At 36.1% G+C, this 16,558-nt stretch overlaps 1 protein-coding gene across 2 annotated transcripts in view; it reads right to left on the reverse strand.

Annotated features, from left to right (window-relative positions):
• Positions 1-16,558, reverse strand: part of DOCK1 (dedicator of cytokinesis 1) — a 550,707-nt gene that overhangs the window by 445,156 nt on the left and 88,993 nt on the right. The window contains exons 9-17 of one of the 2 annotated variants that reach the window (XM_060241424.1): positions 15,536-15,617; positions 15,239-15,374; positions 13,575-13,647; positions 10,777-10,856; positions 8,994-9,119; positions 6,875-6,999; positions 6,466-6,564; positions 3,470-3,542; positions 696-799 (exon numbers count right to left, since the gene is read on the reverse strand). In XM_060241424.1, the coding sequence (XP_060097407.1) occupies positions 696-799; positions 3,470-3,542; positions 6,466-6,564; positions 6,875-6,999; positions 8,994-9,119; positions 10,777-10,856; positions 13,575-13,647; positions 15,239-15,374; positions 15,536-15,617 (898 nt within the window). Of the gene's footprint in view, positions 1-695; positions 800-3,469; positions 3,543-6,465; positions 6,565-6,874; positions 7,000-8,993; positions 9,120-10,776; positions 10,920-13,574; positions 13,648-15,238; positions 15,375-15,535; positions 15,618-16,558 lie in introns of both variants that reach the window. The other variant, XM_060241423.1, reaches the window with a different exon arrangement.

The raw sequence follows: 16,558 nt of genomic DNA on the forward strand, positions 1-16,558 counted from the left end.
GCTGAAGCATGAAGCTAAAAACATTTTTAAGAGACAAACATGGATTTTCCCAAAGCCAACCCAGAGCATTTATTTTCCAGTCCACTGTGTGTAAGAGCAGATACACTTAACCATTTATTCCATTTTTAAAGAGAGGGTAGCTTGAAGACACTCTTCCTTCAGTGACTTCAAGGATTGGATCGAGCTTGTCACAGAGCAAAATTAATTTGTATATATGTGAATACAGACAAATATTCTTATTGACACTGAGAGGGGAAACAATGAAGAAAAAGACAAAGCTGTGATAAATATGGCTTAATTATTTTCAAAAGCCACAAATGTTTCCAACCAAGAAATCTCAGCAGGTTCAACAAGCAGTGCACCTATTTCTGAAACAGCTGTATAACAGCAAGATTCAGATCCAGTAGCACCCTAAAGTCCAACAAGATTTCCAGGGTATAAGCTTTGACACTTCAAAACTTACACCCTGGACATCTTGCAGGTATTCAAGGTGCTACTGGATATGAATGTTACTTTTCTACTTCAGACCATTATGGATCACCACCTGAGGATGTGCAATAATGAACTGTTATTCTTGTGTCTGGCATGCACATTCCTTGTCTGTCTTTGATTTTGCAGATCATATATACAAATTATACTTTTACTTCACATTCCCCTGTACATTTCAACTCTCCCAGCAAATTAAGGAGAAATACCTTGTATACTATGAGATCATGCTCCCCATCCCGCAGGGTGGTGCCATCATATCTCATCAATTTAACGAAGGCCAAAGCAAATATCTTCTCAGACTTATCTTTAGCTGTTAAAAATAAAATCAATCAATAATATATATATATATATATATATATATCCCAGGATTTGGTTAAGTCTTAGAACTTACTGGGTCATTCCAACAAGGTCAATTTTTTCAAAAACTATGTACAATTAGTATTTAGCACCTAGTAGTTTATATATCCAGGATCTACTAGTACTTGTTGGAGACGTTCCTCCAGATTTTATATGTATATTCTGCACCTGCCCTGTTGTTGACAAAAAGACTGGATAAATTACAAATATTATTTATGATCTTACAGGATATTAACTAGAACCCATAATTATGCTGCTCTTATCTAAAAGAATGTGTCTTGCAACTGAAATTTTGAAATTATGAGATATGGTCAATTATCATAAAAAGCAAGAAAGAATAAAATCAAAGATGGTATTAGACATATGTTTAAATGTTTTGTGGAATCCATTAAATATCTACTTTTGTAATTTTTTTGTAAAAAAATAAATCTAAAGAAGAACTTATTGGATCATCAGTATGTGTAATGTTGTAAATACTGAAGAAATTTAAGGCACAATCCAGCTGACTGTCTTTACGCACACATCACATATAAGAGCCTCCCCTCATTAAAAACTGGTGATGAGAGCCATATGCGTATGCCACCAACATTTCGGCACAGCCTGAATGAATCACATGCATACAAAAATCATACTACTGCACAGCAGGGTGCACCAGTAAGACACTGGTTACAGAAAGTCCTCTGCACCTGCCAGCAAGGAATTAAACTCCACAAGCACCACAGAACTGGCCAGACAGACCTGAAAGAAGATTCCCACATCCCTAACTTGCTTGTTGAGGGCATTTAGACTTCTTTGGTTCTGTTAACAAATGATCTGGGATAGCTTCTTTGTCCTCCCTCTCCAAAGTAAAATGCACCAACCAGTAGGTCCTTGGTTACCCCATGTTTCTTAGTATACCCACCTCTTTCTATGAACTACTTTGCCATGGAACAGGCACACGACTATACACCAGCAACACTGGCCACACAAACAAGGCCTATGTCTTATAATCATCAAGGAATTTCATAAATACATGGGAAAGACTGTTCAAGAACTAAATTCTGAGTTTAAATATCCAAATACAAAAGATACCTGCTGTTAAGTTTTTAAAGTAACTTTGCAGGATAATCGTTTGCAAAGCTGCAAAACAGCTTTTTTACCATCAGCCTTGGCCTTCTTCAGAGTGCAATTTTCTAGTACTCTCACTTTGACAATTTCTTTTCTGTTCCTTAACCAAGGAATAATACTTTATGGTTGCAGAAATATGAAACTGTGGTTACAAGAAATAAATGAACAAACAAAAATCTTCTCCCATTAGCATTTAATTAAAAGCCTGAAAAATAATCTATGCTGCAGTGCAAAGTTCATGCCTCCACTTTAATCAATCAGCTACTTTTCTCTCATTATTATTAATAAAGAAATTTGCTAGTGAAAGTTCAGAGTGGCAAAAGGAAATGGAAAACAGAGATAAGTAGTAGAAAGAGGCAGGCAATAGCACCTCAAAGCATCTGTGAAGTAGCACTGTGGCAGTCCTGAGTTTTTACCCATGAATGAATACAGTAACTGAGAGCTTAATACATTTTGGCCACCCATGAGCCACTGCAACATAAAGTGATTGTTTCCTACTGAATCAATTAGGAGCTCAGTCATAAATATGACACTGATTTGCTACACATTGTTTTAATTAGCAAAATTGTTAAATATGTTATTAGAATAAGAACTGCTTTGATCCATGTGGCTAATTTTGAGATCAGAATAGCTGCTTTCAGTTACACCAGCATTAACCATTATGGAGTAGGTGTCAAATATTACACATTCTTAAATACATCCAGTGAAATTTACATGATTAAACCTTTGATTCTTCTGCTGATATTATAATGACATTCAAACTGCAGATTTTCACAAGATTCAATCGTGTTAGTTAAGACAACTGTCTCATTGCATGCATATGAAGCATGCTCTACTTCTCAATTACATACATAAGCAGGATACTAAGGATGTCAAGAATATTACCAGTGACTTTAACTTGAAACTACTAATTGCCTTAATAGTGTCAGTATAGCTAATAAATAAGTCAGGAGCAAGCTTTCCCAAAAGTTGGACTTCATAACCAACAAAGACCACAGCACCTCACACAAATGATATTCTGAGCAAGTCACCGTACCTTTTCCTTAAAAAAAACTACTACTTACCAACCTCCACAATGTACAGTCATTGCCAGCAACTAGCTTACTTGGAGAAGTGATAAGGGATGAACACAAATCAAAAAGCAGGCAAGAGAAAGGGAAAATGAGACATCAGAGAAAAAATCCTCCAAAAGACAGAACAGTTACTGTGCATCATTCATTCTGCAAAACAGACTTTGCTACTCAGGAGTAGTAAAAGCAGAGAAGCCTGCATGGAAGAGTGGTTAGCATGACCAGCCAGGAGTGGGAAAACACAGGATTCAAAACTCCTCAGATATGGAAGCTTGTGGATGACCTTTGACAAGTCCCTCCTTCTCAACCTAACCTATCTCACAAGGGGGTTGTAAGGATAAAATGGATGAGAGGAGAACTATGTATTCTGCCTTGAACTCTCTGAAGTAAAGGTAGAAAAAAATGAGTCAAGTAAATAAGGAAAATACAGAGATGTAATTACTCACAGTCCTGTGATGACCTGTGTCGAAACGTAAACCTCAAGTGGCTGCGGTTTACATCCTCAATGGGGATTGCAACCTTTGCAAAACAAACAAAATGTACACACAGATCACAAAAAGCTACCAGCATATAAACTAGCTTGCATATTTACTAGCTTGCTACATTAGCCATATGGCATACACAGAGCAGCTTGACAGAAAGAAAATTTTGCATGTTCTCTAGCCCAAATTACAAGCATCTTTTCTGTCTGGTCAGCAGCAGTAGCCTTGACTCACCACAGGCATAAAGCCATAGATCAGGCCTGTAAATAGCTACTCAGCCATCGGACTGCGTTTAAGATTTTTTTAAAGACCACATTGCTGTACTAGAGGACTAAGTTAGCAAAAAGCATGTAACATTGTGATATATTTAAAGATCAGTAAGGCTACTTTTTCAGTGTTAAAACAAACACACTAAGCTATCTAGGACACAAAAAGTACCTTTTTGAAAAACAAGAACAATGACAGGCAATTCTACAGATCAATGATTATTTTTCCGAGTTCCCCCCCCCCCATCCCAATTCACATTAACCCAGAATTTAACTGCACATGATGAACCAAACCTCTCAGGGACTCCGAATGGACCCAGAACACCTGGCAAAACCCTTTGTGAAGGTGGTACCATGGCTTTGGGAAAGGTTTGGACAGGCCCACTGATCTCTATGTTTGGACAAAGACAAGGACAACATAAATCATGCTTCACTTGTAGTTTATATTGCTACTTGTTTAATCTTCTAAACACCAGTATGGCTTATCAGTACTGGAACAATTTTATTTTTCACTTTTACTGTTGGTTTGCTTTTTTATTGATATTGCATTTTGGCTGTTGCTGCTTCTAAAAAGTTTTTAAACATAGGATTGCCACAATGAGATGGCACAACTGTCAATTCTAGGGGTGTGCCATTTTTTTTTAATTCAGTATTTTTCTTTGGGCCTAGTGGACCCCCAACATTTTGGAATTTCTGAAAAATCCGAGAAGGAGCCAGACCCAGGAAGATAACACCCCTAGGCACATAGACCCTGACTTCTCCTGCAGAGCAGTTTAAACTGTGCTGCAGAAGAAGCCAGACCCAGGATCTCTATGCCTTAGGGAGATCGCTCCCCCCAAGGCACATATATTCTGCCTGGGACAGCTTTTTCTGCAGCACAGTTTAAACCAGGCAGCACACTGATCCTGCCTAGGATGGCTTTTCCTGTAGTCCAGTTTAAACAAGGCTGCATGAGAAGCCAGCCCCAAGCCAAGACAATGGGAACAGTCTGCTCCCTCTGGCATAGCTGATCTTGATCCTTGGGCTATCTTCTGTAGCCTTTAAACTTTAAAGGGACTCCAGTAGAAGTCTGACAGAAGTTTTCAGATCTAGCAGTAAAGTTCCTGAATATATCTAGATTTCTTAGGGAATTTTTTTCCTGGTTTCTCAAGGAAAACCCAGATACATTTGCAAAGCTGAAATATACCTGAAAAATACCAATAAAGTGTTTTTGGGGGCATGTTTTCATTTTGGATAGATTTGAATGCACACCCCTAGTCAATTCAACTTAAGTGCTCCATTTCACAGTTCTTTCATGTCATCTGTTCTGGTCCAAATTTTCATACTCATCTTCTCAAATTTCCATATTTTTCATTTTCTTCCCAATAATTTTACAATATTTTCATCTCTGTACAAATGTTAGATCACCTCACAAGGTCCCACATGCTTATTATTCTGACATTTGTATCTTGTACTAAGCAAACACGTTGACTTTAATACTTCTGTAGGATAGGCCTTTTCTTTAAAGGAAGAAAAAAATTAGGATCATTGAATCATGACTGGACATAATTCTTGACTAAAATCAGATTCACTGGCCCACATGCAATTCCAAGTAATGGAAAACCATTAAATATTCAATTTTACGTCTACTTCCTGCACTGGAAGATACATTTTATTCTTTTTAATATATTCTTTATTATTTTTAATATAAAAGCAGAAAAATATACTGTACATTTGAGCAACAGTTAAGGCAGCTTCATATGTAACTCTTAATATACAGGTGCCATCAAAAGTTAATGACACAACTTTTAATTTAAGTCTATCACTATTCATTCTGTTGACATGGTGGTGCCACAATTTTCTTCTCCACATCTACCTTTCTTTTGCCATTTCTACCTCTAAAGACTTTCACCACTTCCCTTCCCAATACTAAGCATAGGTGTCATCACTTCCATTCCAAAAATAGCTGTTCGCATTCTTAACCCGGCTCTCCAATTTTATGATGCACTGTGCATATGTAAAAACAACCTACTAAGGCCAAACCTCTGAACTTCTCTAACCATCTTCATATATTCTCCATTGTCACTCCTTATGTCTAGAAACTCATTCTGCAAAATACTGATGTTGTAACATCTCTCTTTCTCTAAGCTATCGAATTCCTCACAGCTACTCCAAAGCTCTTCAACTACTATGCCATCTGGAAATATGCTGTAAAACAGTAATTTTACCAAATGCAGACTTTAAACTTTATATATATATATATAATTCCTTTGGGTCCAGAATGTCATTAATATGCATAATAAGAGCATGCATTTATAACAATAAGAATTAGCATTTACTTTGGTTCTTCCGGGATTCTGCTTTCAATAGCAATGCATGAGAGATCCCAAAAATCTAAAAGTGCATTTGTATAGTTTATACCTATATATATATATATGACCATTTTCTATACTGTTCAGCTTTCTATTGCAAGAGGTATACCAGACACATGTTGGAATCATTCTTTTCAAAGTTGTCTTGACCAGAAGTCTGAGAGGAAAATATATAGCATTCAGTGTCTTTATCTGCGTTGTTCCTTAGCAACCTTCAAAAGCTTTTCTAGCACAGATAGCTCGCTTACTCTGGCAGCAATGTACCAAGTCTATCAATATGATTTGCTCTCTCTCCTGCACCTTTCCTTTAAAAAAAAAAATAAAACTTTAATGCTAGGCATACCTTCATAGTTTCAAACCAGCGAGGCTGTTTTACTTGGTAATATATGACAGACTTATATTCAGAAAGGGCTTCATCTCCAGCACCCGGGAAGATTACATTCTTTAACAAAAATAGAAACAAAGAAAATCATATTGATTAAAACCAATTTCTCAGTTGCCAAAAGGTACTATAATACTTTTTAAAACCCACAAGTTTAAAAGTTTCAAATCAGGTATAATGAATTCCAGCGACAATGGCAACTATTCACACAACAGAAAATATATTTACCATAAAGAAAAGTGAAATCTGTTGATTCAAAAATGTAAGATTCAGATGTTTGAAACAATAGACAATATTTTGTTCTCTCAGACAACATACAGGAAAAGCTTTCCAGTTAACATGCAAGATAAAAATCTCTCTCAGTGAATACCTCCAGCCTTTTGCCATCTTCATCATAAACAGAAACTGTAACCTCTACATTCTTTGCAGTAGTTTTGCTTCCTTTGTCAAAGTCTCCTTGAACTAATGTTACATAGATATCATTACGAACATCACCTAGGAGAGAGCACAATTAATAATTTCACACAAACAGGATGTAAATGGAAAAAAAACATGCAAATTATACTTTTTATAATAACTATTTTTGAAAAAAAATTCCACTCCAAATTAAAGAGATTGTATGAAAAAACTTGTAAAAAGAATTGCAGAAGTGTATCTTTCCCACGATGCTCTTCCTCCATCAGTCCCTGGATAGAACAACCAGAAATCCTCCATGAAGAGGAGCAGAGGGCATCCCCTATACAACATACACCAGACAAATGGGACTGTCATAAGGAGAAAAATTAGGCAAAATTGCTTACTACTTCCTTTACCATTAACACTTGCTCTACCATCAGCAGCTGGGGGAGACAATTTTACCTAACTACCCTCCCACTGAGGCAACTCACAACAAACATTCAATTACATTACTATCTATCAACTTTATAAAGTACTCAGTTACAATTAAATCATATCACCATTATAGGTATGTACTAAATAAAAGAGCAATCATAACAGCAGTTAAATTAAAACCAAAACAGCACCAGTAGATGGGGTATGTGGGTGTCTATCATTCAAGTACAAGTCAGGGCAAAATGTCCTAATAATAGCCTAATAGAAATATATGAGAATTTCCATAGATATTAGGTTTACATCTTTCCAATGAATTCAGATATACATTTGTGAATAAACAGAATTTGTGTTTAAGATCTTACTGTACAAATGATAATCTTCAGTTTTGAATTTATGCACCTTAACACATGCTCAATTAGCACTGCTTAGATTGACCATCATTCTTTAGTTTTAAGAAAGCGTGTGACATGTATTAAATTATACAAATTAGGACTAATTTCAGAAACTCACTGATTGCTTCTATTCTGTCAAACTGGCTTCCAGAGGATATATGTAGGGTGCAATCTTTACCAACTTTACATAAGTTGTGCTGACGGAAGAATAGAGCAATTTCACCCTTTCACCCTCTACACTGCAGTCCTAACTTGAGCAATTTTTACTCCACATGATCTTGCAGACCAAGGAACAAACTTTTCCTGGGCCAAAAAGGACTGATGGCTGGTAAGAGGAAAGGTGGGCATATCAGTGACCACAGGACCTTCTACTGATGGACCACAAGATTCAGCTTAGTTATTCTGGCATAGTCTCAATGCTGGTTGAATGTGTGTTCTAAGTGAAACCAGCAGTTCTGGAATTCTGGAAAATACTAAATCCTTCTAAATAGTCATGTGGGACTAGTTGGGTGCTACTCACCAACCATTTGGGACAACTGCCTACTTTCCTAGGATGTTTAATTACAAAGATTTCTTGAAATACCATTATTAGGATATAATGGGGATGGTGTAAATGCTCTTTAAGAATGTATTTTGCCTTGTACTTTTGTATTGCTCTGCATTAATGTATTAAATAATAAAGTAAGCATTTCACTTAGTAAATGTTAGCATTTTGTGCACAAATGTTCACACATCTGCATGTAATGTAAGCATTCTATCGCCTATTTGGATATGCAACCAACAGAGGCACTTTTAAAGTCTGCCTTTATTGCTTCAGAGTTTCATTTATATCAGGGATGGCCAATGGTAGCTCTCCAGATGTTTTTTGCCTACAACTCCTATCAACCCCAGCCAGCACGGCCAATGGCTGGGGCTGATGGGAGTTGTAGACAAAAAATATCTGGAGAGCTACTGTTGGCCACCCCTGATTTATATCATATATTAAAAGCCCAAGTAGTCAAAACACACCAGGATTCCATACTTTGAACTAAATGAATGAGACATTCTACCATCTGTGCACAGTTAGTCTATCACATTTACAACAGTGCTACTACATTATTAATACAAGTCTGAAAGTAGATTGAAAATATCATTTTTAAGCCAAATCTCTCCAAACAACAATTTAGTACCAAAACTTCAAATTAAATTTATTCTTTTCATTCAAGTACTATTTAAGAAACATTGACATTTGTAGTAGCTCCAATTTTTTAAGAATATTAGACTTACCAGGCATAATAATCTCAGGAAACCCCATTTTCCGAGCCACAGCTGTGGATCTATCAACTAGATGAGGAAATTCTTTCCTTATCTGATGAATATCTCCTGGAAGAAGTTTCAGTGTCACCCATAAACCTGTAGCAATAAATACAAAATGCTATTTAGGAAACATTCTTGGGGTGGGGGGGACGGAATTCAAGTGCAAATCCACCCCAACAGTTCTTAATTTTTTTTAACAACAATAAACAGAAAAATGTATTAACAAGGAAACATCTAAGCATTACTGCCACCAAACCATACAAATTTCATACAGGGAAAACACTTCAATATTTCAGTTATAAAACAAATAAAAGGCATTTGTTCAAAAGAAAATAGGAACTATGCGAGGACAGAAAGGCTAATTTTTTTTTATGCCAAGGCAAATATATGATTATGTGCTTAAGAAACCAAAATCAGGCAAGGATTGTTACACACTGTAACTATAAATGTCATCTAACAAAAGGCCAGTTTTTGAACAACCAAGTATAATACAAACAAGTTAGTAGGAGAGTCTCTAGATTCAATGACATCAGTATCGCTGTTGTGAAAATGAGCCTTATTTTAAGATACAGCTCTTCAGTTAACATTTCCTCAACACTGGCCTACAAATGCATTTTGCTGAACCTTAAGCATCAGTACAATATGTGTTATATAAAGGGAGTAATAAAACAAAGAGCCATTTGTCTACACAGCATCCCTCAGTCTACATTATTAACTTACCTGACATATGAAGGCTAGGATTTCTCACAATTAGGAAACATATGCACACCACTCAGTACTTCTACTCTGCTACTTTTTAAAAGCTTTGTCCTCCACTTTTGATTTTCCAAATGCCCAACGCCTTTATTCTGCCTTCTGTGCCTACCTTACAAACCGATATCAAAGATCAAGAAAAACGCTTTCCTTCTCAATTCATTGTTACTTACCTTAAAAAGAGCACATGAAGCAACTGATCCCAGGGTTGTGGGAATTCAAAATGCTCAAGGAACAAAAGTAAGCTCTAATACAAAATACAACTACTTTCAACTTTTAAGAACTGGGATTTTAAATTGCTTCATTTAAGTGGAAGTTACTAAATAAGCTATAATAATTCAATTCGCCTTGTTACTTTAAGTCAACACGACATACCACAGACTTTCAGAACAGTGGATAATGAGTGAGCGACTATTTTCTCCCATCATATGAGCCAAACTGCCATGGATGCTTTGGCAATGGGTAGACTGAGCTTTATTTCAGAGTAGTGAGTGAGATGATCCTATGGGATTCATCTACCTTATTAGTTTTCTGGTATAGTTAGTTCATTTAGCACAAGCCATGCCAAGTAACATACTGAGCAGGGAGAAATACCAGCACTTTAAAAAAAAAAAAAAAGTGTTCAGGCATTTTGACATCTCTGGAAACAAAACAAAAAACATTTCAGTCTGCTTTACTTTTTGAAATGCTAACAGCAGTGTAAGTCAATGATCTACAATATGACATACACATCCCATAGTAATAGAAGTGTTAGAACGAGTTGCATAAAAAGTGGTAAATGCGTCTAATAGGAGTAGTAATGAGGACTGTATCAATGTAATAATCAAAATCCCAGAAAGGGAAAGGGTCATGATCAAAACCCAATTACCCAGTATGAGTCACGACTAGATAAAGGCTTCTCTTATGTTCTTATGGAGTTTCCTGAGGAACTAAAAGTTTTAACTTCCAAGCTATTACAGCATTTCCCATGCTAATCAGATACATGAAGCCAAGTACCTACCCTGGCCCTTGTGGTTAACTTCTTTAGCAGCAATCACTTTGTTTATTACAGTCTGAAGGAAATCATTCTCCCCTGCCACCCTGGGTGAAAAACGGGATGATATGTTCAGCTGCTTGTGTCGAATGGCGTTATCCAAGGCAAGCCTGGAGGATGCACATGACAACCAACACCAGAAGGAAACAAAGGTGGGGGACAGAAAACCAGAAGTCACAGTAACAAGGAAATACAAGAGAGTATCATATAGTTGACAAACAGTGTTCATTAGTCAACAGAAGACAAAGGATAGGAAAGGGAACAACAGAGACAGGAAGATAATCAAATCAAGAAAATGTGAACCTAACAAAGAAAAGTAAGGCCAACCTATGATTCTGAGAGCAAACATGTATCAGATTCTAGTTCCATTTCTACAAGCATGTAGAGCAAAGATGAGAAGTCACATACAAAACAACAAAAAGACTCAAATGTGATACATTATTCCCATGAAATGCTAAATACTTGCTTCTGCTATTACATGAATTAAGTGGTAGCTTAATGAAAGTTTAGAGACATGGGTAAGCTACTAGAAACAGAAGTCATTTAGAGTGGGGAGGCACATAAAAGTAAAAAATATTTTTAATTCTACTGCTGAAGATAAAAATAGAAAAGTAATAAATGAAACACACATTTACAAAATTGGCATTTAATAACCCAACTTTACACCCAAGGTCATATGATGGGTTATGTTTTTATTCACTTGATTGACAACCAGAACTAACATACAAAAACAGAAACTCTAAGTGGTACACAAAAATCATAGCATGGAACACATAAGAAAAAAAAATGCTGCATATATAGAAAAAATGCTGCATATATAGAAGGCTTAAGTCAGTGACACTGCTATTAATCTTAAGTGTACTTGTTACTCATTTCTGATGCAGACTTTTTTGTAAAGAACATTTTAATTTACTGTGACAAACAAGGTTCATATTACTATGCATCCTTTCAAAAATGGATTTGTACATTTTGCTTTAAATTAGATTTAGAAGAGCAAATGATTTGTAAGCATTCCATTCATGACTCAGAAACATGTGCTTCCTATGTTTATTCACATCTACTGAAATATACAATTACTATAATTTAAGCCCATTTATATGCATAGGTTTAAACTAGAGTAACTGTGCAGAGGACAACACTGCACGTTATCTATGGTACACTGGCTCTGATAAGTAGTCTGCATCTGTACTCTCAAGACTGAAAGGCACACAATAAGAAACATCACTCTGCATGTATGCATTTGATTAAGACACAAGGTTAGATTCTATGATGCCTCACAAACATCCTTTTGCCTTGCGTTGCTGATATTTGATTTTTAACTCCTTTCTCAGTCCTATATCATCTTGTATATTGCGTGATGTTGACTACTATATCATGAGCCTTTATGTACATACATTGTTAACTATTGAAAAAGGCCAATTTGAGTCAAAACACGTTAGGTCACAATAGTTCTTTTTTGTATGTTCAGCCTTTTTTTTCTTCTTTTTTGTACTTACTCTGAACCACCATCTTTCATTTTTAACCAAGAGGTTTCCAACAATATTAGACCTATCCATCACCTAATTTTTTTTTATCAAGGCATGAATTTATAACTAAAGCCATCAGCCGTATAAACTGTAACTCACAAACTAATTATTAATCTAGCAAATTAAAAAATAGTCTTGTCCATCCCACTCTCACCTTACTGTTTAAACCTGGTTTCCATGAAATTTTATTTCATTTGCCTGTCCTTAAGTTGTTTTTATCTTTATCTTCTAAACAGAACATATTAGCATAAAATGCTGCCTATTTACAAACTAAGCAAAGCTGAACTGCTTCAGCATCGCCCACATGATGCATAATTATTGCCCACATTATAAATTATTTGGAGACCAAATAAGTGCCAAAAAGCATTCAATTACAAGTTTATGGAAAACCCCAGAAAAGGAAACACCATCTCTCATACTGTGCCAACAAAATGCTTGATTGTTGCCCTTGACAACTAATTTGAAAGAGCAAAATGCATTTCAGTATCCCTTAGCTGATCAGCATTCTGACATCTTGTAGGCTTTACAACACATGTCCAATAAACAGGTACCTTTTTCATTTGTATGCACTCTTGCATCCCAAATCAGAGATTTACATGTATATGGATCTATTATAAACATAAGGGTTCCTATTTATTTCAGGGGATGTGGCCAGATTCTACAAAGTACAAGCACAGATCAATTCTATCCATTGAAATGTGAAGCCCTTCCAAGTGGGGAAGATATATGAGAAGAATACCAGATCTCCCATTCCCAGTATGTCACTGCATAGCAGAGTTCCAAAATTAGATTATGACAAAGTTATCTGCTGTTCAAAGTTTTTAAAAACCCCACTAACTCCACATAAACTGTGACTCATTGCATCACAGCCAGACATGGCACTAAGAGCTGCATTCACTTGGATTACAGACCGTATACATCTGTGAAACATGCAATATGTCCCCAACCTCAACACTAAATATTAAAGATAGCTAGAAATTATGCATGGCAGTTTGAAACTGTCTCTTATAACTGATTTTTTAACCTAATCAGCTAGCTGTAAACTAAAGAGAAAATGCCTCTAAAACAAGTGATTTATTCCTAATTTGGTATGGTATTTGAAGTTAGCATAACATTAATTCCTTCACGTTCTTGGTGTTGCCACTATCAAAACCATCTGAACTAAATTTTAATCTAGGAAAGTCACAGTCCTTTTTAATACATTTCTAAAAGTCACCTATGACATTTCTTTGTACTTACGACTGAAATGGAATGAAGTGTTGCTTGTCCTCATCATCTACTTTCCCATTAATTATGTCAGTTACATCCATTACTGAAATCAAAAAGAAAGAAATGTCATTAAAGAGATCAACATCTAAAAGAAACTTGGTGACAAAGACAAATAAAGACATCTTTGTACCTCATGACAGGCATTATGAAATGCTTTGTGACAAAATATATTCTTATGTTCAAAGATAACCAGGCAATTTTCACATCAGTGAAAAGAGCAGAATCTTCTGAAGCTATAATGGATATAGATGTATGCATTTCTATGTCACCAAATGGAATATGTTACAATTGATAACTTACTCCACAGTGGAATAAATTCACAATCTCACAGAAGATACTGTGAGACTAAAGAACATAGCATCTATTAGAAAAAATGTCCAAAATCTCTTTTCTGAAATATTTAAGAGTATTCAGTTGTAGTGAACAGTGGATATGCAAGCAATATCTTCAGAAAGGTATTTCAATATCCAACTCAGTGCTTGAAACAGTCTTTATTTAGAGTGCTGAATTCAACAATCCTACATCAGTCATGGGATAACATAGCCAGTGCATACTATGACTTTGAAAGGGGATAGATTTTGTCAGCTAGAATAGCCACATCTGCATCATGACAGTACATCACAACTCCAGGGCTGCAACAAAAGCCCAAACCTTAAGACCAAAAAGCATTAGCAGAAAACGATAATCAACGAATCACCATGAAAACACCGGAACCAAGAATACCCACTAGGCACCAGTCTTGCAATGATATCCAAAGAGGATGGTTGGGTAGTTAATGAAAAATGTTCCTCCTATGAACACTGCCAGTATCCAAGGCATGAAAAGCCATCAAGTCTCAAAAATCAGTGCCATGTTGACACTGGCACTATTCACTATACTTAATTTCAGAACTCACATCTCCCTAACTGCTTCTAGAAACTGAATAATCAAAACAGACTCCACTCTATTTCTCGCTACCTGAGGACAGGTAAGCAAGCAACACTAGATCCTTATGTTTCAAGATAATCCAGTGTACAAAGAGAAAGAAGGATGTCTGACATGGCAATACATCAGGATTCACACTGAGACTTTATAAGAGGGTAGTTACCTCATTCCCTTACTGCCAAAGCAATTCTTGATAACAGACCTTGCCAATTGGATAGGTGAACAAGTGTTGAACCCATTCACAAAACCAGACTTCACATGGATTTCAAGTGGAAAGAAAATTAACATGTCATCTTACAGTGGAAATGCTATTTATGCAAATCTATCCCAAGTAGTGATTCTGGAGAGATGCTATATTTCTTTCAGATTCTTCCGTATCACATCAGATTACAGTCATACCACCTAATTAATACCACCTGTCATTATGGCAAGCCACTTAGACAATTTTATAGCTTATTGTGGTTCTACCTTTCAGGGCTATAATTACTGACAGAGAACACAATAAGAAGTCATTCTGTAGACTATTTAGTTTCAGAGCTACAGAAGTTTCCCTACAGCAAACACATAAAGTGAGAAAGAGACATGGCATGATCCTGAGCAACCTGTTCCTCAGATACCTGTAAATATGTGAAGTCAGTAGTTCTTCAGCACTGAACAGCTGCTCTAATGTGCAGCACATTTGGACAGTCTACTTAAAGATAATGGATTACCTGCTACACCAAAAGGTCGCCTTAGGCCAGAGGTTAGCTTTCTTGTGTTGTTGTCTCTCTGTTCCATTCTGCCTACTCGTACAATCTGACAAACAAAACTGATTTTCTCTCTTTTCAGGTCTTTGCTGCCAAGGTCCTAGAAGTATAAAGTTTTCATAATTTACTTTACAAATCACATTCATATTCCCATTGAGAGTACAAAAAGAAGATTACTGTTTGCCATTCAGCTTCCTCAGATGCTACCCTCTGCACCTTACTAAACATTAAAGAAACTGCAAACACAAGAAGAAAACTTACTGTGAAAACTGCTCGAAGATTGTGCAACCTGTCTATGTCCTTTGGTAGCCCAGAACTTGACCATCTGACCAGATAGTTTTCACTATAAAAAGAAAAACAATTTAAGTCTTGCATTTCTGCAGAAGAAAAGTGTTGCAAACAAAAGGTGTCACTTTACATTATGTTAAAAGTAATCTTTGAACAGGTAATCTATATTCTGTTCACTAAAGTAGTTTTTGACAACAGTATCTTTTATGTATGTATGTATACACGTAGATACATATGTACATGTATTATACACAACAGCAGCAGTTGGTAGACGGATTAAGGCTTTTTAGCACAGGTTGTACTATGTTATTTTCCATATCGCAATGCAACCAAGCATAATACTGTACTTTTTAATTTAAACCTTTCTTGAAAACCTATCCTAGCAGTAACCAATAAACTAACACCAATTTACAGTTAGTTCACCTGGCCAATAGTTACCAGAAAAGAAAAAATTAATAAAACACACGTTAACATTTACCACCAGAAGTCCATACAGTAGAAATAGGTGATTCTATTTGTAAAAATGTTTGGCAAGCAGATAAAAGGAATTATAGTCAAGCAACATGTGTTAATAGTTAAGGAGCATAGCAAGGCACATAAATCATCAGGGATTCTCTCCCACATACACAGTAAGTCACAGAAGTGAGTAGACCCTCTCACATTTTGTAAATATTGAAGTATATCTTTTCATGTGACAACACTGAAGAAATGACACTTGGCTACAATGTAAAGTAGCGAGTCTACAGCTTGTATAACAGTGTAAATGTGATGTCCCTTCAAAATTACACAACACACAGCCATTAATGTCTAAACTGCTGGCAACAAGAGTACACCTCTAAGTGATAATGTCCAAATGGGGCCCAAAGTGTCAATATTTTGTGTGGCCACCATTATTTTCCAGCACTGCCTTAACCCTCTTGGGCATACAGCTCACCAGAGCTTCATAGGTTGCCACTGGAGTCCTTTTCCACTCCTCCATGACAATGTCACAAAGCT

This window comes from Heteronotia binoei, chromosome 6 (assembly GCF_032191835.1).
Source record: "Heteronotia binoei isolate CCM8104 ecotype False Entrance Well chromosome 6, APGP_CSIRO_Hbin_v1, whole genome shotgun sequence".
Lineage (NCBI taxonomy): Eukaryota > Metazoa > Chordata > Lepidosauria > Squamata > Gekkonidae > Heteronotia > Heteronotia binoei.